Source organism: Natator depressus, chromosome 17 (assembly GCF_965152275.1).
Source record: "Natator depressus isolate rNatDep1 chromosome 17, rNatDep2.hap1, whole genome shotgun sequence".
NCBI lineage: Eukaryota > Metazoa > Chordata > Testudines > Cheloniidae > Natator > Natator depressus.
In genome coordinates, this window is record NC_134250.1 from 20,054,326 (window position 1) to 20,077,180 (window position 22,855).

General features: G+C 47.2%; 1 protein-coding gene across 5 annotated transcripts in view; it reads right to left on the bottom strand.

Annotated features, from left to right (window-relative positions):
- Nucleotides 1–22,855, bottom strand: part of AP2B1 (adaptor related protein complex 2 subunit beta 1) — a 98,034-nt gene that overhangs the window by 21,369 nt on the left and 53,810 nt on the right. For 3 of the 5 annotated variants that reach the window (XM_074974453.1, XM_074974452.1, XM_074974454.1), the window contains exons 15-19: nt 20,434–20,454; nt 16,080–16,121; nt 15,031–15,177; nt 12,510–12,655; nt 8,232–8,361 (exon numbers count right to left, since the gene is read on the bottom strand). In XM_074974453.1, coding sequence (XP_074830554.1) covers nt 8,232–8,361; nt 12,510–12,655; nt 15,031–15,177; nt 16,080–16,121; nt 20,434–20,454 — 486 coding nt within the window. The remainder of the gene's footprint in view (nt 1–8,231; nt 8,362–12,509; nt 12,656–15,030; nt 15,178–16,079; nt 16,122–20,433; nt 20,455–22,855) is intronic. The other 2 variants (XM_074974455.1, XM_074974456.1) reach the window with 2 other exon arrangements.

Genomic DNA, 22,855 nt, shown 5'->3' on the forward strand with positions numbered 1-22,855 from the left:
AATGCTTAAAAAACGAAATCAAACCCAAACTATATTAGGACTAAAACGAAGCTCTAAAGATGGGTGTGGAAGCACTCGCCATGCCCTGTAATGCCGTGTACTCAGTAAAGCACACACCCTGGGAGTACCAAGGCTGCATTAAGGACTGTGCACCTACGTCGTAGGATACATCTTCCCTGCAGCTGGGACTGTGCTTCCCAGCCTAAGCAGACAGATACGTGGTCGCATGGGTCTGTCTACCCATGCTGGAAAGCACGCTCCCCCTTGCAGCGTAGATATACCCAGAGGTTGCATCAGAGCACCTTACAGCCATGGTGTCATCAAGGAGAGGACTTTCTTTTACATCACCTCTGCCAGCACAAGGCCACGGTTTATTTCCATGACCATGTCTGCAGCCAGAAACCTCACATGAATGCTCTCTACTTCCCCTCGTGTTATTTGATGGGTTCGGTTCACAGGATCCTACAGCATTTGACAGCCGCTGATTGCCGCGTGCTCTACCTAGAAGCACAAATCCTGAGCTCAGACAGCAGACTGGAGTGCCTGGAGCGTCCAGGCTGGATGCCATGCCCTTGGCTGCAGCTGTCACGTCCTGAAATGCTGTTTGCGTCAATGGTCAGGGAACAGTAAATCCGTGGAAGGAAGGAGAGGCTCTCATGTGTGTCTGGCTCGATGGTAACTTCCAAGCACATTTTATTGTATCAAATGTGCTGCATCTCATGCCAGTGAGGACAGGTCTGGCAAACTGAGGGAACCTGCTGCAGACTCCAGTCTGTGCTCTGGGTGTTAACTACCCACAATGGATGCTTTCAGGGGTGATTTCTTCCCCACCTCACTGGGATATGGCTCTCGCCTTAGCGAGCTAGAAAGGCCAAGGCAACAAAACTGATTAAGCACCTCTCTCTTCAAGGCATGAAATAAAGCCGATGCTCAGCAGCAGGGTCTGGTTTTGACCTGGGTCTGAAGGTAAAAAAGGGTAATGAAGTGCAAGAGGGAGCACTGTTTACTTGCTTGACTCACCACTGCTGGAGATTATACTGGATTGTGGTTAAAACAATACATGGATCTGTGGGAGGTATTGGGAGAATTTGGGTTCTATTCCCAACTACCACTGGCTCCCCACTGTGACCATGAGCAAATCCCCACCTCTGTGCCTCAGTTTCCCTTCTATCAAATAGTGGGGAACGGTACCCACCTAAACAAAGGGCTTCAAAAAAGGATCCAGCTAACTAGCATTAGCAGCACATCTTTACTGATGGGCCCTGCCAGTTTTCTCCCACGAAGATCCTTCCTTTTCAGATACATAGACAGTTTAACCTACCACCAAAATACAGCCAGTTCTGGGGTGGAACATGACAGCTGTTTAACAGCACACAACATCAGACAACGGTTTAGGGCAGGAAGAGCACAATACAGTACCCAGATGAAACCACTGGGGTCAACTGCAATTTGACCAAGACAGGAGCTAACACAATTCTTGCAAAAAGTGCCACAAGCAGTCAATATTTTTGATACAAGACTAAGGCTGATCCAGAGAACACTCCCCTCCAGCAACACAATGCCTTCTAACGTACTGAGGAACTGGGTCAGCCCCTAGTGGATCGTCATCACCCCTTTCTGTAGTGTCTGGGTTTCCCTAGATTTTTCTGCCAAGCTCCAACCAGGTCCAGCCCTGCTTGGCTTGTGAGATGTGACAAGATCACAGAGCCCTGCCTGGAACCTCCACCATGTGCTTGTCAGGACCTCTACCTTCATGTACGTCTTTCCAGGAGGGAGTCTTAGTGTCTCCAACCCTCTGAGAAGGGTTAACTCCTCCCCAAACCTGCCCCCCCGGCACCATGGAACTAACCTAACACATGCTCAACACTCAGTCAATTCGTCACTTAGAAGAGATATTTGTTTTTTCCGTCTCTCCTCCCAGAACTGAATCGGTTTGCTGAGGCTAAAGCGGTTTCCTTGCTTATGAAAGCACTCAGTGCCTTTCCACATCACCTCCTCTCTTCATGTACTTGTATGGTCCTCTTCATCACAGCACCAGATCCCCTCACATGTTAATGAAATTATCTTCAACATCCCCATGAGGAAGGGAAGTATCCCCAAAGTGATTAGCCCATGGTTGTACAGGGAGTGCTGGGAACTAAACCCAGGTCTCCTGATCTCCAGTGGCTTACCTAGAAGGTTAGCCTTCTTCCAAGAAGAGAATTGCATCTTCTCTTGACCCTTGAACGGGAGGTTTCACTACACTCTTCAAACGCAGTTTGGAGGAAACAACTGAAAGTTGTTCTAGATTTCACAGTGCTTTGCAGTATCACTATCCATGAAGAAATGCAGCAATTGGCAAAACAATCGCTACAAATGTGTGCCAGCCAGCCGAGTCAGAAGAATTTTAAGGGCATTTTGAAATATTGAAGTCGTGCGCTCGGCTGCTAGCTCACCAGCTGCGCTGAACAAGCCCTGGTGATTGATAGAAGGTAACGCCAAGGAATGGAACACATCCATGGTCGATGTAGAATGTTAAAATCCCAAGAGAACCCCAATGCTCCAGGCACAAGTAGGTACATTAAGGCTCTTTGTGATTCATTCTAGCTTGTTTCTTATTAAATCATCCAGTGCAGGCAGTTACTGTTGGGATAGAGAGCTGCAAATCTCCAGGGTGGCAGCCGGGAGCCCGCTATGCGGCAGGGCAGCCAGGAGCCCGTAGCCTTTAGCACACAGCTGAGCTGGGGTGGACTAGATGATCTCCTGAGGTTTCTTCCAACTCTAACCTTCTATGATTCTAGGTCTGTGTAGTAGCAAGTCAGACCTGGCAGTTTTCTGAAACTCTCCCCTACTACAGCATTATGGGGTTGCCAGGCTAGACTAGCCACCATCATCACTACCTCTGCATCGTCTAGACCAGTGGTTCTAAACCTATTTCTCAAAGTGCTACCTGGGCCTCAGGTTGAGAACCACAGTGTCCATCCCCCCAACCCCTGTGCTCAGCACCCTCCGTCCAGAGACCCCTCCACAGAGTGGGGCCAGGAGTGGACAACTGGGCATGGGGCAGCGACCCTGACCCCGGACCCCAGACCCTACTGTGGGGGGCCAGGCAGCAGCTGGCTGCCTGGACCCCGCGGGGCGTGGGGGGCAGCCAGGACCCTACCCCCAGACCCTGCCAGGACCTTGCTGTGCGGGGCTGGGCGGCAGCCAGCTGCCCAGACCCCGAGCCCCGTCACAGGGGGGAGCCAGGACCCGGACCCCGAGCCCTGCCACATGGGGCTGGGTGGCAGCTGGGAGCCTGTAGCCTTTAGCACACAGCTGAGCAGGCTGCGGGTTGAGAAGGAAAATTTTGGGGAAATTACTAGTACAGACGCAGCCTTAAAGCCCTGTCTATATTGGAGCCAATTTTGCCAGCCACAACCAGGATTGCAAGTTTTAAAAGGAAGCAAGTTTTACGGTGCTGGGCAGAACTATGTGGAACAACCGGCAAACGTGGCTGTATTCAGCGTGGAAATCCAGAATGGACAGCAACGTATGAGCTAAAGCTCTACTTCAGGTTACCCCTCCAGCAGAGATTAAGTGCTCCTTTGGAACGATAAATCCAGGCCAAACACGGATGCAAAGCTCAGTAAAATGAGATTTGGGTGCAACTCTGATGGGAAACTATTTTAAATATTCCCAAGCACTACTACACAGCCAATGGTAAATAGGTTCTTCGCTGTTAAACACCCTCAGTGGACTAAACAGTGTTATAACATGGTTTATTCTTGCCCGTGTGGACAGAAACGCTCAGTCTAGATTTCGACCAGAGTTAAGACTTGGCTCCCCAACATGGTTAGAACGTTTTATTCTGCCCACACAAGTAAAAAGACAACCCAGGGTTTAACACAGCTGGGCCACAGGACGGTGGATTTTGTAGTGCAGCTAGGCTCTGGACTATACCTGGTTTTAGCTGGTCCAGAATTCTGGGTCAGATGGTAAGTGAGCACAGCCCACACACAGCTCATCATTTTCAAGTGACAGAAGGCACTGAATTTTAGAAGTGTTTACTCATTTCATGGTTCAGCAGCTGCAGCTATGTCTTGAACATAAAAAAAACCTCACAAAGTATCCCGTATATCGGAGCAGGACACTGCAACACTTGCAATTCCTCCCACAGCTGCTCGGCATAATGCAGAAGTTACAACATCGAGGGGATTTCTGAACTACCTTCGAAGGGGGGTGTATTAGGACTGGGCCTTCACTTTGGTACAGGACAGTTCCCGGCAAGGTATTCCAGCATGGCTTTTTTTGTTCCAAATCCGGCTCTGGTCTGGAGAGGATTAATGGATTTATTTTTTTTAACCACCGCAGGCTCTAACTTCAGAACCACTACCGTCTCCCATGTGCACTGAGACTCGAAAAAGCAACTGCCCCAGCGATCTCCAGGGGAGATGTAACTGCCACGTGGGTTCCACACCTTGCTCCAAGGTGGGGAAAGAAAAATAGAAGCCATCAAGTCTGCATATCATTGGCCTGTTGTTAACCCAGGGCCTCTGAAGGCCAGCTCAGCCCTGGCACCTTTGGGCACTGTTAGAAGAGCCTAGCAAATACCACTGGATTTAGCCAGCGCTGTGTGGTGGTGAGACCAAGCCAAATGCCAGGTGGCCTATGAAAGGCCGATTAAGTAATTTGAAAAATGTTCCTAAGCAACCAGCACGGATGGAAATCAACAAAACAAGAACTAACTCATGAAGATCTCATTTAGCAACAGATACTCTTTAAAAGGCTCATTTCAATAGCAGCTCTCTTTTGGGGGAATGTAACAGGGATATAAATACAATGTACCACAGTGGGGTCTGGAGTCTGTTTAAGTCTACAGGGCCGAGATGCTTCTGTATTTACATCTGGCTTCATCCTTTAAGGGTCAATCAAACTTTGCCACAATGGCTGATGAACTTGGCTGTCTGTTCCCATCAGCAGAATACAACCATTTTCAATATTAGGTTGGAGGTGAGGTGGGAAGGAGGGTGCTATCCTTTTTCATACACGGCAGGACTACTGGTAAACACAGTCTGGAAGGCTGTTAATGCCATGTGTGGACCTGACTGCATCTTGCGTAACTAGATCTCTTAACATTTAGTTCTCCCTTCTCTAATGTGTTGGGTTTTGATAATGTGTTAAGTGTTTTGATCACTTTTGCTGATTAGGAAAGAGGTAAAAATTAAACTGCACGTAGCGAAGACGACATTCTAATAAAATTACAACATGAACAGGACAAACTCATTACTTCTAAAATTGTTGCCTGCTGAATGAACCACTAGCGTTTGAAGTTTTTAGTTCACATGCCATGGAAATTTAGAGATGAGTTTGGTTGCCTGAGGACTTATTTTTCTGTTACTGCAACAAAAACGGAGAATAAAAAAATGAAATTAAGGGCCTTAAAGTTCAAACAAATCCTGTACACGGGGCTCCTAACACTTCCATGCACAGAAAATCACATGCAACGTCACACTCAACTTACTGAGAGTTTTCTTTCTTCAATGAAAACAGGTGTAGAGAAATACAAACGTCTCTATATTTTGCTATAAATTGCTCTATCAGTAAGGCAACCATCCAAGTGATTTCTGTAGGATGTTTTAAAAGTCACTGTTTCTGGGGGAAAACACAAAGAATGCCATTCCAGAGCTGGGTGCTGTCAGCGCAATGACAGATCTCCATCAAATCCACTGCTGTCTGGAGAGTAACAACAGTACTTTTTCACTTGCTTCTGTTACCAGCGTGAGTTAACTCTCAGCTGAGAGAGATACTATTACTCCATATGGCAGCTTCCCTGATTGTAAAAGGGCAGCCAACTTGTGTGGCAATGAGGTAGCTAGTCAACGAGCAAGCAGATCTGGCACTAATGAATGCTCTGCTTATTTCCAAATAAGGCAGATGGAGGTTTCCACATATGTTTCCTCTCTGCTTTATTCCTGTAGCATTTTCTGCTGGAAACAAACTGCATTCTGATGTCTTTGGAGGTTTCATGGTAACCCAACTATTTCATCTCCTTTCTGATCAATGGAAGCAGTGGCTTCCGTGTGTGTTTGTGGTTTATGGGACACCCCTTCATGTCCAAAGCCATATCTGGAAGGTCTAGGACTCGCTCATTCTGTCCCCATGAGTTACTGTTCATAACAGCTGAACCAAACAGATGTAATCACCACCTTGACATGCCTAGCTATTCCTGGCCCTGGGGAATCTGTGTATGGGTCTCCGACACCATGGTGCAAAATGCTGCACTACTCCCTCTGTGGAATGGATTCCAAGGGCATTAGCAACCCCCCTGCCCCGCCTCCTTCTCTCTAAGCAGAAAAGGCCCCTGCATGGGAGCGATCACGTGCGGCTCATCCACACACTCCTGTGACTTTGCCGAGGGGCTGTGGGGTAAGGGACCTGTTCATCTCTGCTCCACTCATCCAGAAGCAACTATTGCATCACTCTTGATGTGATGCCAATTCGGAGCCTCAGGAACTAAGCTGTGGAGCTATTTCCTCGCGGTTTGCCCGAAGGCTTATTAATAAATCATAAGCCACGGAGCGGAACAGTCAAGAGAAGGAAACTGTTGTTCAGGCAGATGAAAGTTACAATTTAATCATTGCATTTTTTTTTAAACCCTGGAGGGAGTAAGAACTCTCTCTACATGGGAAGTGCTCCACTCTGTCTGGGCCCCTGATGCAAATGGAGACCAAACCAATGGGATACATATATTCAGACCCACTTCATCCCAATCTCCCCCAGCCCCAGATCAAGTCACAGATATATGTGCTGTGAAGCTGATTATTTGCATCTACTGGATACGAGAAGTCTCTACCCAGGAGATGCATTGGGGAACCACGAACCAGCCAGCTTCCAGGAAACAGGGAGCTACTGCAGACTCTGGCAACGAGGCAAAACTCCATTCTGTTTGACAGCTGCATCTGCCTGACAGGTGACGTGAATGCAACATAGATAAACCTAGCAGTGCCAAGACCCCAGAATCTCCACTGAAATATGTGACCCCAAGCTGCACTAAGGGACGCTGTGAGGCCCCCGGGAGGGAGAATTGCTTTACCAACCCCTGTATTACACTGAGAAGTAAGGGCCTGAGAAAGGAACTATACAAAACAGTTTTATTAATTTAACATGAACAACCCCATACCCTCTGTTTCCTGGACCGTAGCTCTTCGGGGCAGAGAAAGTACCAATGAAGAAGCACCACTTAAAACTAGCAGTGCGAGATAAATATTTCATCACTTCAGCAGCAGCCATCTTTCCTGCAGGTTCTTTTATTCTTTCATGTTAAGCCATCATCTCCAGATGTTGGTGGCTCTGCCTCTCCTTTAGAGCCTGGCTCTTGGCAAATCCCCACCCTGCCCTCTCAACTAGCTCCATATGCATGTTGTCTGGAGCACATCTGAATCTGCTCTATTCACGCAGCTCCAAGAGGGCCAGCTTATTTACTGCCAATACGAACAGATACAACACAAGGGAGTCACTCCTTGGGGGAGATTAAACAAGATGGGTATCCCCCTTTCGGGGGGGGGGGGGGGGAGATAGCAAACCCAGCCTCCCTCATTCATTGTTCAGGAGCTCCTGTGTACATCATCCGCCACAAGCCGCCACTTTCCAGAGGTCACACCAGACGTGACAGAGGGCAGATGTTCTGACGCAGTGTGGCTTGGATCTGAGGTTAAAAGGGTTACGTTTTCCTGCTATAAAGGTGCTGGGAGGGAGGGGTATTAAAATACCAACGAGGAGCATGTTTTAACTCCATATAATCAGAAGAGCACATAGCCTTTGGAGAAGGTGTTAAATACAAGCCCTGAGAGTGACTAGCCCAGTTCCCAGGGCAAAGCCCGGCTCTGGTAACTACATTCTGCCTCCTCCGTACAGTTTAACCAAGGAATCATCTTTGCCTCCTGTCCTACACTGTGCAGCCTTGCTGTACGCTCTTGGCCATGTTCCACCCAAGAGGTGGCTGCACTGTGTGTCAGTTGAGGTTTGCAAAGTACTTCAGGATCTTTCAGGATGAGAGGGGACCTAGATCACCCCTAAGTGCTACAAACCATTTCCAACAGATTGCTGGCCAGAAGGCCACACTGCCTGCCCCTGAGAAGCCATTGCTCAGCATTTCAGTGAACTTCTGGATTCCTAGGTGGAGGAGCCCCCAAACAGAGGTGACCTCCAATAGAAGCAGGAGGAAGACAACTGAGCTGTGAGCCCCCAATGTAGCATCAGACGCTCCTTACCTGGAGGTTGTTGAGAGGCTCCATTTTCATGACAGGTCCCAAGGTGTTGAGGGGAAGGGAGACATCAATGCTTTGGTTTGGCATCAGCGGAGTATGAATGGCCAGAGGAGTGCTGGGGATGACTCCAAAGCTGGGCGAGAGAAAGCCAGAGGGTGTTTACACAGCGCTGTATTTCTGAGAGCCCTATAGTGACATAGTCACTTATTTTAAAGGGAAGGGGGTCAGGGACTGATGTCCCAAAGGTTCTCTCTGCTCTCCATTTTAGCGTGGGCTGGCTTAGCTTACTGCCTTTCCTGAGATGTGCCCCACTGTGATTTAGGGGAGAGGGAAATAGGTGACAATTGGCATCAAGGTGGTTGCTTGAAATAGGACAATGCACATGGACTTGAGTCTCGTTGGTCTCCCTGAAAACGGGCCCACCCTAGCCAAGAGATTATCTTCTGGCGACATTTCCATTCTCTCTCCCATGGGGCCAGTCTAATTGCTGAGCAGCAGCCTGCCCTGCAAGGAGCAGCTCACTAGGACATGAATTCAGAAGGGCTGGAAGGAAGGCTCATGCCCTGGGACAAACACACTTCACTTTCACAGAGAAGTAGGCAGACAGGCAGCTGTGGACCCTGTGTCAAAGCTAGCAGCAAAGGTCAGAGATGCAAGAACTAGTACAGGGCAGGCAGAGGACATCCATGAAACATCTAACCAAAGACGAATCAGCAGTTTGCACCAGTACTGCTACAAAGCAAGGCAGTTCTCAGCACTGCCAGATGGCTGGTTTTGGATGGGTGCTGGTTCTCTGCTTTACTTTATACTCTAACTGGGGAAGCACCCGGCCAAAGCAGATGGGATTTACACTCACTCATCCCACTCCGGCTCAGACACATTTTAACCCCGCGCGTCCTACTTAGTGTCAGGGTTTATAAGGTACACGTTTCACCTCCATACTCTGCAATGGCTTGTTTGCAAGTGCAATTCAAGATGTTAGCTTGGATTGAGACTGGTTATGTTAGTGACCATGTCTCTCCTTATGTACTCGTCTCAGCAGCTCAGATCAGCTGGGGCATCGAGGCAAATGCTCGTTGAATTTGAACTCCAGGGAGCTGGAGGCAGGATATTCTCAGTAAGGGACCTTCTATCCTAACTTTGCTTTCCCCGTCTATCTGACCTTCAGGGTATGTAACAAGCCTTGGTGATCTACTCTTGCGCCTTCCTTTGAGCGGAAGGTGGGCTGCATTTCCCGGCCAGGTGGGGAAGAGACCATGGTGATGGGTGCACTAGAAATGCTCGGCGTTCTCTTTGCATTGGCTGACACATGCTTGTTGAAGGGATGACAAGCACCCAATAAATGCTGTGGTGCTGTGTGTGGGGGAAGGGAATCTTCCTGCTCACAGGCCTTGTATCACTGCTATGGCTCAACGGCAGGGGAACAGGCCACACGATGTATACTGACACGGAAAGGGCCATCGAGATAGCTGGGAACAAGGAGGAAACGGGAAGAAAGAAAAAACAGCAGCAAGAGCAGGGAGGGGAGAAAGCTCATTCCCCACACTGGCACACACCACAGTCTTCCTGACCAGACGCTTCTTGCATGGAACCTATTAACCTGGCTGCCCCCTCTGTGGCCATGCTGTCCTGTAGAACTGTTCTTGAATCTCTGCCCATACAGTAGATCCTACTAATCTGGCTGCCTCTCTGCTGACCATCTTCGTCCCAAGCTTCAAATTACACAGTGCTCCAGAGTCCAGACAGACATACCCGCATCACCCAAAATCTGAAGGTCAGTGACTGGGGGAGGAGGGGAACTTTAGGAGGCCAGGGCTGGGCAGGGCCGAGCGTGGCATTTCCAAAGGCACAGGGAGTCAGCTGAGATAGGAGGGGAGACCGCTTGGGATTCTGACGGGAGGGAGAGGGTGAGACCACCAAAACCAATTTCCAGCTGCACTGGACCAGTAAGGAAGCGGAATTGTTTGGACTGGCCACAGAATCCACATCTAATTTAAGGAATACAAGTCGATCTGCTGCAAAAGCAGTACATGCTGGTCCACTGTGCCTCGCGAAGTACACACTACCTATGTCCGAACATCTTCTAGGGGAGTGTAATATCAAAGTGCGTTTAAACAGGGCTTTATACAGTGGGAGGCTCAGGCAGCAGGTAAAGTCTCCGGTGGGTGGAGGCAGCAGGGAATATCTCCGTCAGGAGGGAATGGCTCTGGCAGCTCCTCACAGCCGGAGCCTGAAAGGTAGTTACACATTGCAGTGGGGATGCAGCCTGCTTTTCATTGCAGTGTGTAGCTACGTGTACCCTACATACCACCACCAGCGTAGACAAGGCCATGACAGCCGAAAGGGAGAGAGGATTCCAGTGTATTTTGGCAGCGATTTTTCCCTTCCTCTAGAAGGCCGCTCTTAAGAAATGAGGAATCTGCATGCTAGAATGAGAGCACTTTAATCAGAATGGGCCTTTACAATCTTGACAGTGACTCAGTGTTCCCATGACACACCGCTCAGCGTAAGCGATGGCAGACCACTCCACGTACCCTCTCTCGGACTAAGGCAGGTACAAATGTGAAGGAGACGAGAGCGGGGATTCCACTAACAGGGCACTTCTCTTTGTGAGGGCAGGTTTGTGAACAGCGATCTGTACGCTCTAGACATTCTACTACACGGCAAGTGGCAGCTCCTTCCAGCGAAGTGATTTCGCTACCCACTGTGCTTACCGTAAGCTATTTCACCTGGTGATTTGTTCACTGACAATATTTGTTCACTTAAATAACTATTTAAAAAGACCTGCGTTTCCAGACAGTTTAAATCTTGTGTGGATGCTGCGCTCTCTCCCAACTCAATTTGGAAATGCAGTCATTCGTCGACTCGCTGGGGACGGTTACATCTGCTGACTCAGCAGCCTGTCAGCTTAGCTGTACTTGACTAAGGCTTTACCAGCTATAAAAATACACTTTAGCCTTACAAATCCAGGGGCTGTTTCAAAACATCACTGACATGTAAAAAGGGGCAGCTGCAGCTTCAGCGCTAGAAGAAAGAGGGGACCATATGCTTGCTTGCTCACCAGGGCAGGGCAGCCTATAGAGAGCAGATTGTATTAAAAACAACACAGATGCATCAATCTATGATATTTTCAGTTGTATTTCATACAACCCATAGCCAGAACTCGTCAGCACATCATATTAAACATTCGCTCTCAGGACTGAAATATACATGTACATCGAGGCCTGTTTGGGTCTTTAAAATTGTTCCTTACAGATCTACCCCTGAGCAGGTGCCAGCAGCATAAATGACTTCAGACCACAGTCAGACTGCATTCTACTAAGGGGTAGCATTTTCCCCACTCTATACACTCACCTAAGCCAGTTAGATTCTCAGTTGGGTTTTTACGGGCTGTACTGTGGCTTTGCCCTGAGATGAACTCATTTTCCGGTGGATGAATGTGTCAGATGCGCATGCTACAGTTACTAGACATACAGGGTGCAGTTTTCAAAGCCACCCAGTGCTGGCCTAACTCTGCTTCTTCTGAAACCAATGGAGGTTTTCCTATTGACTTCATGGGGAGAACTGCTGGGCCAACACAGAGCACTCTTGAAAGTCCCACACACAGCAGCTATGAGCCTTCTCAAAAAAGTTCACCACCTCCAGCATTTAACCTAACGAAGCAATCTAGGACTCTAGGTAGAACATATGCACAGTTCTTGCCCTGACTGCATGCAGACGAGGTGAAGAAGAGAAATCTCACCAAGATGTGGGCTATGCTTTGACTCTCACTGTGTTGGTGACCTGTACCCATGGGTAATAAGTACAGGTAACTAACGATACCATAAACTGAAGAGGTTTTAATGACAAATCATTACCATTAATTTTTTCATTGTATTAGTGTTGATCTAGGAACGTTTTCTGTGGAAGTTTTAGAACAGTTGTTTGCCCCTCTTTATCTTCTAACCCTTCACATGCTGTTCAGCCAGTAAATGGAAGATGATTTAGTTAGCAAAGGGCCAATGGTAGCCCGCAGATGACTAACTGGATAGATCAAGAAGGCTAGTTTAATCCTATTTAGTGGTTTGGAACTTACAACATGCAGCCAATGAAAGAGCCCATGAGAGTATCTGGATTTGTTTTAAATCCCACAATGCCAATGAAAATTGTGCCCTAGAAGGTCATGAGCAGCAGACTGGGAACCCCAGGTCACTCACGCCCATGTCTAGAACTGGGAAACTGAGCCAGGAGCCCTTTCTAGGACATTGCCACTTTCCTGCCAAGGGCATGTGGGTTTCTCACCTGTTCTTATTAAACTGAATCGCAAAGTCAGTCATGTGCTGCAAAGCCTTGTTGGTGAAGTTCATCTCCATGTAGATGTGTCCCTGCCTGTGAATGAATGTCCCAGAGATCTCCAGTCCTTTAGCCTTCACTGCTGGCAGCCAAACCTGAAATACAACAAGAAATCCTGCTCAGCACCAGCACAGCCCAGCTTGGAGTAACCCAGTGAACCCTACGGAGTTTTTAAACATTTCAAAGAAAGGTCTTGAGTCGTGCAATCCATTCATTCAGCAACTGTTACGGTGTCCATAAGCACATAAATGCCGACCAAGTATGCTGCACGTGGAGCAAAGCAATCAGGCTCACCAATGAGCAATACCAAACCTGCTGCTCCTATTCCATTGATAAAACTCTATTAATTTACAAAGCTCCTGTTGGAGCTCTGCAACATTCGATAACACCAACTTGCACAGAAATGGAAGGGGGCTGGTGTCCAGGACCAACTCATCTCTTGAAAAGGCAGATTCCTCCAGGGCATGTGTTGGGATAATCCTGAAGACTGAACCAAGTACAATCATGGTGCTGGTGCTCTTATCTGTTCCTGAGTAGAAGCCGTGTTAGTTTGTATTCGCAAAAAGAAAAGGAGTACTTGTGGCACCTTAGAGACTAACCAATTTATTTGAGCATAAGCTTTCGTGAGCTACAACTCACTTCATCGGATGCATTCAGTGGAAAATACAGTGGGGAGATTTATATACATAGAGAACATGAAACAATGGGTGTTACCATACACACTGTAATGAGAGTGATCACTTAAGGTGAGCTATTACCAACAGAGAGTGAGAGTGATGGGTCATCCTTCAGGATAGGTTGTAGATCCTTGATGATGCGTTGGAGAGGTTTTAGTTGGGGGCTGAACAGATCTTGGGAGACAGCCCAGTCCTCGCTTACACACAGCCCCCCAACCTGAAGGAAATACTCACCAGCAACCCCACACCACAGAGCAAAACCACTAACCCAGGAAACTATCCAGGAATGCATCCGATGAAGTGAGCTGTAGCTCACGAAAGCTTATGCTCAGATAAATTTGTTAGTCTCTAAGGTGCCACAAGTCCTCCTTTTCTATCTGTTCCTGTAGAACCTTTGAGGGGGAATCATGACCATCAGCTAACACAGACTAATGAGGCTGTTGCACCAGCCAGAGTGACCATGGTTGATGGCGTCACACCAGGCCTCATGTAGTGAAATTCCCAGATCTGGCTCAAGCTGTAAATCTATGAATATCTAGAGTGGCCTAGGAGGCAGTGCCAGGTAGTGTCATGGCATGCAACGCTTCGCACACTGATGGAGACTTTGAGAGCATGGCATACTGGGGTGTTTTTGTTCATCCTGGTGACACGGCTGAAGAGCAGGCAATGCTGTTTTGAATACAACAAGCTTTTGAAGGAAGGCCAGATCGCTGTGTGATTATAACGTTTTGCACGAAGTCAAACCACTTCATTATGCTCAGGATTTGGTCTGACAGCACATCTAGGCAGACGTGCTTTGGGGAGAATGCTGACTGTAAAGGTGATTGGTTGAGCAGCGGATATAGTGCTTTTAACTTGACACTTGGTGGGATGTCTGTACACAATCTTTTATTTGGCATAGTACCAGCAAGAAGCCAAATGCTGAAAGCTTGGCACAAGGTGCAGAGCAGTTTATGCACATGGGTTTTATATTATTGTAAACAATAATTATTGGTTGGTTATTCACGGAGATTAACAAAGGCTTTAATAAAGTGGCGGCTCCAAACAGGAAGAAGGTGAACACATTGGTGCCACAAGGAAGAACTCCATCCCTCAGTGACACCTAGGGCATGGAAAAACTAAACACCACATTCCAACGGCTGCTCTGAAATGGCATGCTTTCCCCACAGATCTAGCTTCACACTGGCTATTCTAGCTTGGCCAAAGCCTTGTTAGCAGGACCAAGTTCTGCTGATACTGAAGAATCATCAAGAATTGGATGAATAACAAAAACAGTTCAGTCAGTGCTTTCACCATCTCTCTCTTCTACAATCAGGTGCAAATCCAGGGCACCCACTAACATGGTGCTCACACCAACCAAGGATTTATTTTAATCCCTCATAAATAGGACTCCCCTCATACAAATGGATGTTCTGTTTATTGATCAGCACTAATGAGGTGAAATCTTGGAATCCTGCTACAGGGCATCTAGCTAGTAGCTGCCCAATGGGGAAAGTGGCAAAGTCCAAATTATTGCAGCTCCCACAAATCCTTCCTACAGTAACATTACCTTACTGGCAATAGTAGGGAAATGCTGAAAACTGAAGTCTAGAGCTGGTTAGATTTGTCCTTCAACAATTGCTGTCACTGTGGGGGAAACAGAAGAAGATCTAACTAATGGAACGTAACTCATGTATTCCATCCCATATCTCCAAAGAGCATGAAGGGGACAACTGAGCAGCCTCATTATCTCCATGCTGCCTAAGCTGTATCACTGATGAACAATGTACTGTATCAATGTTTCTCTTACGTACAGATTTCGGAGCCACGTATCCCCCAGGGGCCATGCCAATACCAGTAGAGAGTTCGAACAGGTCGTTGAGTCCACTGCTAACCACAGCTGGGGTGGGTGAAGGGGCAAAAGTCGCAGGCACAGATGATGGAATGAAGGTCTGTCCCACCTGCAAGAATTAGGAAGAAAGGGTAGTGATGAACAGTGTACACGGAGAATGCTGCTTGTTAAATAAGGCATGAATTTGGGAAATATCCTGAATATTTTAAAGCACTTTACAGCTTCCCTGCTGAATTATCAAGAGTGCTAAATAATGCATTTGAATTCCAATGCTCTTGGAGACTAATCCCCGCAATCTTTGCTGTCACCTTAACCACATGGTATCCTTGAAACCACCACTAGTAGTCCCCTCCTGTCTAGGTAGAAAAAAAAAAAAGACCTCTAGGCTTGAGAGGATACACTTTAGGGAACAAGTCTCCATATGCCTGGCAAAAGGAGAAGATAATTTAAATCCTTTTCTTTTCTCCACACTAATTGCCATGATTGCATTGAATTAATACCAAAGGACTTTGCACATCCAGAAATTGTGGCAGAGCCATGATACAGCTGGGCGCAGAGGGTCATGTCATCCCAGCGGAGGAGGAGCTCTCTATTCTTAGTCCCATGATCAAAAACAGTTCACTCCTCTCCAGACTAGATATCTAGTCCCATTTGTTAGCCAGGAATGGAAAGCCTCTGCTACAGAAGTTCGGTTATTTCCCTGAAGGACTCAGTTATTAACAGCAGGAGACCAGGGCCATTCAATGAAGACAATAGCTCTGCCTCCTTTTGCTCATTAGGGTCAGGAGAGGGGGACTCTCTCTCCAGAGATGGCAGCTCCAGTCCTGAAGAACTCACCTGGGGACCCAAACACTTTTGAAGGACCCGCTGCCATTCACTGTGGTGACAGCCGCCTGTTTTCACAAACACAGTGGTTTAATAAAGCAGCAGTGTGTGGGGGGAAGATTATATCAGAATTATTATATTAGGGGGAGCTTTTTTTTTTACTGGAAAAAAATCGATGGCACTTACTGCCGGGCTTCCTCCAATGCCCCCGCCAAGGTCACTGCCAAGCTGAAAGAGAGAAAGGAGAGAGAGAAGAGAAAGGCAGAGTTCATTTAAGCTAGGTATTGGATGCCAAGAATAGAGTTTGCAGTTCACTCGACTGAATCGCTGCAAACACGTCTCATACACTCACCATGCACAGGCCAGATGAACACTCTGTGTTGTGAAAGCACATACAGTGGGGGTTTCTTATGCTAATAAAGCTGCTTAGAGAAGAAACTGGTGAATAAACTAATGCCTTGTAATGTTTCAAATAAACATGTTTCAATCCATCTTCCCACTGGGACTGAGTCTACATCTTAAAAAAAAAAGGAGTACTTTGAAGATTGATCAATTAAAAAGCCAATCCAATCTATGACCTATCATCCGTTTCACAAAGTCTGTGCAATTCTTTGTGTGTTTCATGCACCAGTGCTTTTCCATGAAACCTGTAAGGTCAGCTACCAGCAGTCCTGAGCAGCTCTACAAAAATCCAGTAGGGGTAACCACGATGGAAGATAAAACTGACAAGCTTCAGGGTTCTAGGGAGTAGTTTCTAGAGTGCAGAAAAAGCAAAGACTTCACAATTATTTAAACACATCTTGGCTGTATCCTTTTAATGTGCAACTAATTTTAGTATTCAGAAAGGGGGAAGGGATGTGGACTTCCAGTGTGACCACTGCTTGTGCAAGCTCAGCAGTAGATACTTTCCCTCTAAGGGTTCAGTTACCCCATATGGAAAACAGAAGAGCTCCTACTTGCATGCTGGGGCCTGCTCTACAGCGATAAGAGGCCTGACTTTAGAGAACAAAGTAATCCAGTATTTTAATAATGATCTCTTTGAAGCTACCAACCTGCCATTTGGGGCAGCTAAAATTGTCCAACATGCTCCTCTTAGAACCACCTTATTCCAAATCTTTCACTTCTGCTGTCCTTCCTCTCTGGATCACCATGTCTTTGCAGTTTACCTTTAAGCCTTCCTTTGCTCTTTCAGCTTACCATGAAATTCCCTTGAAAATGTTAAGATTGTTTGTCTGTAAGGTGTAAAGCCCATGATACAATTTACTTGTGCATTTGCACCTTTCTGGATTTTCAAGAGAATATTCAGCGCTGGGGTCACCAGATGTGACCAAAACCTGCGATCCCACGGGGATATCTACATGAACACAGGTATAAGTAATATTATTGGTATCGCAGTGCTCCTGCATAGAGCATTTCTCAATTCCATCAATATTTATAAATAATAAGGCAATGTTGATCCATACTGAATATCTACCAGAGAGCCTCATTCTGCAGGTTTATCTGAGCTCACAAGCTTTTGCTAACAGGGAAGTGCCATGTATCTCACCACACAGTTTTCCAGTCACACATAGGACATAAGACACACGCTCTGACAAAGACAGACCACCACCAAAAAGAACAAGAGCGTACATGGAAAAATGCAGTGACAATCGCATGGGGAAGGGTTGGCTTGCTGGGACAACGCAGAATGTCATATGGAAGGCTCTGCTGCTAAGTTGGCCCAGAGGTATGTCGGGCTATTTGACAGATAGGATCATCAAAGGTCCACGTGTGCTTGGTCCAGTGCTCATGGAGGTAGAGAACGAAACGTGACAGAATGGCCCAGAGCAGGCCCTGGAGCTGTGCAAGCTCAGAATCGGCAGGGCTCACGTACATCCCGTCCCCACCATATGGCAGTTGTTCTTGGCCATTACCGCCTCACTTTCTGGCAGCTCTCATGGCAAGTGTGTGTTTGTATTTTAAATTGGCCAACAGATGGCATATTAACCAATTGCTTTCTTCCGCAGTGGATACAAATACGTTGGCTTGGGAACAAGTTTGGAGGCCTTTTTCAAGGCAAAGGCAGGGCCCTATTGGATGACAGCACGGGCACCTGAAATCCTTTGGCTTTTACCAACCCCTTTGTTGCTCTGGGTTTCCCTCTTTCCATAGGGGCTGGAACTAGGGGTGCTGCCCCACTCACTGGCTTGAAGTGGATTGCATCATATACACGGTTTAGTTTGGTTCAATGGCTCTCAGCACGCCCACTATACAAACTGTTCCAGATCCCCTGCCTCTCTCGGGTATATCCTTCCATCCCCTACAGTAGCCGCCTAGCTGTAATGCTGCCTACCGCTAAAGGGGCATTAAAGAACACTGCAAAATTGCACTAGCCTCCCTCCTGGCCAGAAAATCTAAGCGCACCCTTTGTCTCATGAAGCTCGCCCCAAAATCACTCCAAAACCCAGGTCTGCAACACGGTAGCACAATCCTCCAGGCCCTCTTTCCTCTGAGCTCTAATTCCCCCACACCGCAGCAGCTGCTTCTTCATACATAGATCTCGATGCTTAGCGTGAGGAGAGAGAGCTGCTGGCATTCAAAGCAGCATGGAGCTCCATTCTTTTTCAGCCTACAAGTGTGCAGGGTTCAAGTGATCATTTCTCCCGGTTTACATCAGAGACAACAGATGAGGTGAATGATGCTAGTGTGAAATAAGAGGAGTGGTGAAAGGCCTAAAACACCAGTACTGTGGCGTAACTGTGTGTGCCGATTAATACTGATTTCTTGCAAAATGGGGTTTATTAATCTTCTGGCTGCCGAGTTTCTAACCATTCGAATGCGTCCGTCTGACACAGCAGGGGACTGCTATTCAAACAGCTCTCTCAGTCTGAGCCACATCGTAGAAGAAAAGACCTGAACACTTCTGTATTAGGACTGGCTTGCCACATAATTGCATGCAACTATTACACCTTCTCTCACTTTATATTCTTGCTTGTAGGTGTCAGCCGGCTCTGCACTCTACATCAAAAAGCAGCGAAGTCCAGGGGAAAAAAAAACAACAACAGAGAACAAATGGAAGGAAAAGCTGCAAGACCTGGTCATAACAGACTCATTTCTAAATGTTATCGCAGAGGATAGGGGTTTCTGGGACCCTTGTCTGATGAAAGAAAGAAAAACACTCCCATCAGGCAGCAAAGATCTTATATAAAGTACTATGGAAATGATTGGGAATAATTCTGCATAACTGAGACAGATGTTTATCGGCTTTTTATCAGTTTCTTACTCAGCTCATCTTGGAAAGCCACAGGCTCGAAATTCAAGGTTGAAAGACAACAACCAATTCTTTGTAACGCTGGCAATCGTGCTGTGCGCCGCCGGTCTGCGAGTGCAGTGGGAAATCTCAGAGAGATTGGGCAAGGCACGGCTTGTAAATATCAGGAGCCCCCAACTGCAGTCTCCTCTTTGAAGGAACTCCAGATTTATGGTTCTCCATCAGAGTGGGCACCGAAGCCTTCCTAACACATCAAGGTGCAGTCCCTGAACTATGTGGTGGGAACATAATTCCTGGTAGGGGTCACCCATGCCAGACAGGTGAAAGGGAAGGAGCCAGATTAAAGGCAGTCCTCCTGCCAGTGGTGGTTCTGCATGGACTACAGAGGCCTGACAGAGGGGCGCAGGAGCACCTGTTTCTCATGGCTGAGGGCCAAGGAAATGCGAGGCAGGGTTTCCGGCCTAGAGAATTTCCCTTACCCCTCCTGAAACATTTTACTTGCTTTCATCCCCCTTGAGTTGCTGCCTCCTGGAGATGTCTTTCGAAACAGAAGCAGCTTTGACCTAGGTCCCTCTGAAGCCTCTCAGTCGCTCTCAAACCACCTAACGGTTCTCTGCACAGCAATGCAAGGGCCTCTGCCTCTGTTAGTTCATATGCACGGGACAAAACTCAGCTGACACATAATCTGTGCCACCCCAGAGACCAGGAGGCCCTGGGACAGACAAAGGCTATTCCCCATTATGACCGAGAGCTGTAATTCCCCTGCTCACGTACACATACTTGCACCTGAAACCTGGCATCGGCATGCAAGGCACGGCTGAGAGGTGCCTCTGCTGTTGCTACCGCGGCTACACTGCAATGTGCGCACAAGCCGAGGGGTCACGCCAGCACCTCGTTGTGTAGACACAGCCCGAGGCCTCTTCGGCAGAGGCATCACTGTCTATACAGTATGTTGGAGAGGGAAACTGACACACCTGGTTTAAACTGTGACTGATTCAGAATAAATGCAACAAGCTCCCACTTGAGCCCGGTACACCCTATGCACAAGAAGATCAGTCTCAATTGGACCACCTGTTGGCTTGATACTGCTTTCTCTGCCCCCACCTTTCCAGGATATCTATAAACGTCTCCTGTTTAGAGACCACCGTTCCAGCCTGCCTGCTCCCTCTGCCAGGGGCGGGGTGTGTGTGTTATTTTAATATGAACTGAAAAGATGGAGAAGGTGATAACAGTGATGTGTATGAGTAACGAAGAGAAAGGAGGCAGACCGTGAGAACAGGAACCAATTACCCATTGAGTGTCCTCTCCCATCTGCAGTGACAGGCAGAATGAAGAAGGAAAGAAGCAGATATTAGTCAAGTGTAAAGCAATGCTGAACAAATTCCCTGGAGAACTGGCAGGATCTGTTAACCATCTCCATTCATTTTAACAGCAGGTGTCTAACTGGCCAGCCACCCTTAGCAGGAAGCACAATGCACCCCACGCTAGATGCGAGCAGACAATTAAAGACAACTCTGCTAGCAGAATGCTCAGATTAGAGCTGGATTAACACCACCCCCTACCCAATCCAGCCTGACAAAGTCTTACTATTATGGTAGGACTGGTAAACAATCACTGCCCTTAGCATCATGGGTGACAGTCTCTGGGGACCTGAGGCTTGATCACAAGCAACTGCAAATTGCTTGGACAGCTTTTAGGATTAGCAGCCTGGCATTGTCCTGAAGGTCACACTGCCAGAAACAGGAGCTCCTTTTCCATGACTGAAGTACTTCCCCCAGAGCAGCCATTTCGGAGAAGGAGAGTGGCAAGCAGGCAGTCACAGAGTTACTGGACGTAGCAAGGACTGCCTTCAATTATATCTGCCTAGCCACACATATGGTCCCACCACTGTAATATCCTAGAAGCCACTGCACACAAGAGGAAGATGCCAGACCTCCAGATAGCAGCAATAGTAGCCCTGAACGTCAAACAACTGCAACAGCTCTGCTTTATGTTAACTGGCTTGGATGATGCTGCAGATGCTCTGCAGTTAAAGAGCAACTTGTCCTGCAATTTTATTCCACTGAAAGCAGTTACACTGACTTGCACGGCAACTCTGGCACTGCCACACAACACTCCAGCGCCTAGTTGCATGTTAATGGTGCTCTGTAAGGACAGAACTCTAAGATGTCTGTGCAACATACGTGGATTACAGGCTTCCACAGTAACGTCTGCAATGTTACGTGAGGTATGCAAAGAATCTAGTCCAGGTGCAGAGTGAGAAGAGATGGAGTTACTGACAAGAGCTGCAACAATCGTGGTCCAAAAACTGAATCATCTTTGGCCATACAATTGCTAGATCTGTCGATGCAGCTATGTAATACACGGAGCCTCCCTTAACTCGCGGACTAACATGGCATGATTTTATTCATCTAACTATGTTGTCATGGTTCAGGGAGTTAGATGAAAACGCTATGTTACTAAGAACTTGCACAGTGTGAATCGAGTAATGGTCTCAAGTTGCAGTGAGGGAGGTTTAGGTTGGATATTAGGAAAATCTTTTTCATTAGAAGGGTGGTGAAGCACTGGAATGAGTTCCCTAGGGAGGTGGTGGAATCTCCTTCCTTAGAGGTTTTTAAGGTCAGGCTTGACAAAGCCCTGGTTGGGATGATTTAGTTGGGGATTGGTCCTGCTTTGAGCAGGGGGTTGGACCAGATGACCTCCTAAGGTCCCTTCAAACCTTGATATTCTATGATTCTACCTAACAGCAAGGAAAACAAAGCATTTTCTGAATAGCATCAATTGATTTGATTGGCTAAACAGCCAAGAAGCAAGCTGTTGCCAGTATGAGGATTGATTTGGGCTAATTTTATTTAAGGCATGGTTCTAGCTGCAAAGGGATTTGTGTGTGCGCCGCATCGATAGACCTCCTTGAAGCTGTTAGACACACTTCAATTTGCAACCTCTTTTCTTTGGTTCACATGTGGGCATTTTCAATACGCAAGCTAATGGACTCTTGTTCCGTGCGCGCTTTTCTGAACAACAAGATCTGGGGGCCTGCAGAAAGACAGAGCTCTCATCCTGTGAAGTTATGTCAGTGCACAATCAGGACAGTACACTGTTAATGGAGCTGTCACATGAACAATGCAAAGTACCATTGATTTCAGTAGCACTTACTGTCATAACACTTGGTCCTTTAGGAGCGCCTCCATCAGAGGATCTCAAAACTATTTATTAGCTATTTATTTTGATTTAAATAGTAAAAGGAGGTGCCCATAAAAAGCTTAAGGTACCACAATGCTCAATTTAACATAACCCCAGCAGCATTAAACCATTAGGCAGGAATTCAGCCAGCCACCAGAGCTCCTTTCCACCACATCACTGATCCAAGAACATGCTCTTAACTCTCCTAAAACCCTATCAAATACATGTCTTTTGCAGTGTGCCCAGTTCATCTAGGGCCATTTCTTTAACCTCTGAGGATAGGACAAGAAACAATGGGCTTAAATCGCTGCAAGGGAGGTTTAGGTTGGACATTAGGAAAAACTTCCTAATTGTCAGGGTGGTTAAGCACTGGAATAAATTGCCCCGGGAGGTGGTGGAATCTCCATCACCGGAGGTTTTTAAGGGAGGGTTAGACAAATACCTGTCAGGGATGGTCTAGATAATACTTAGTCCTGCCTTGAGTGCAGGGGACTAGACTAGATGACCTCTCGAGGTCCCTTTCAGTCCT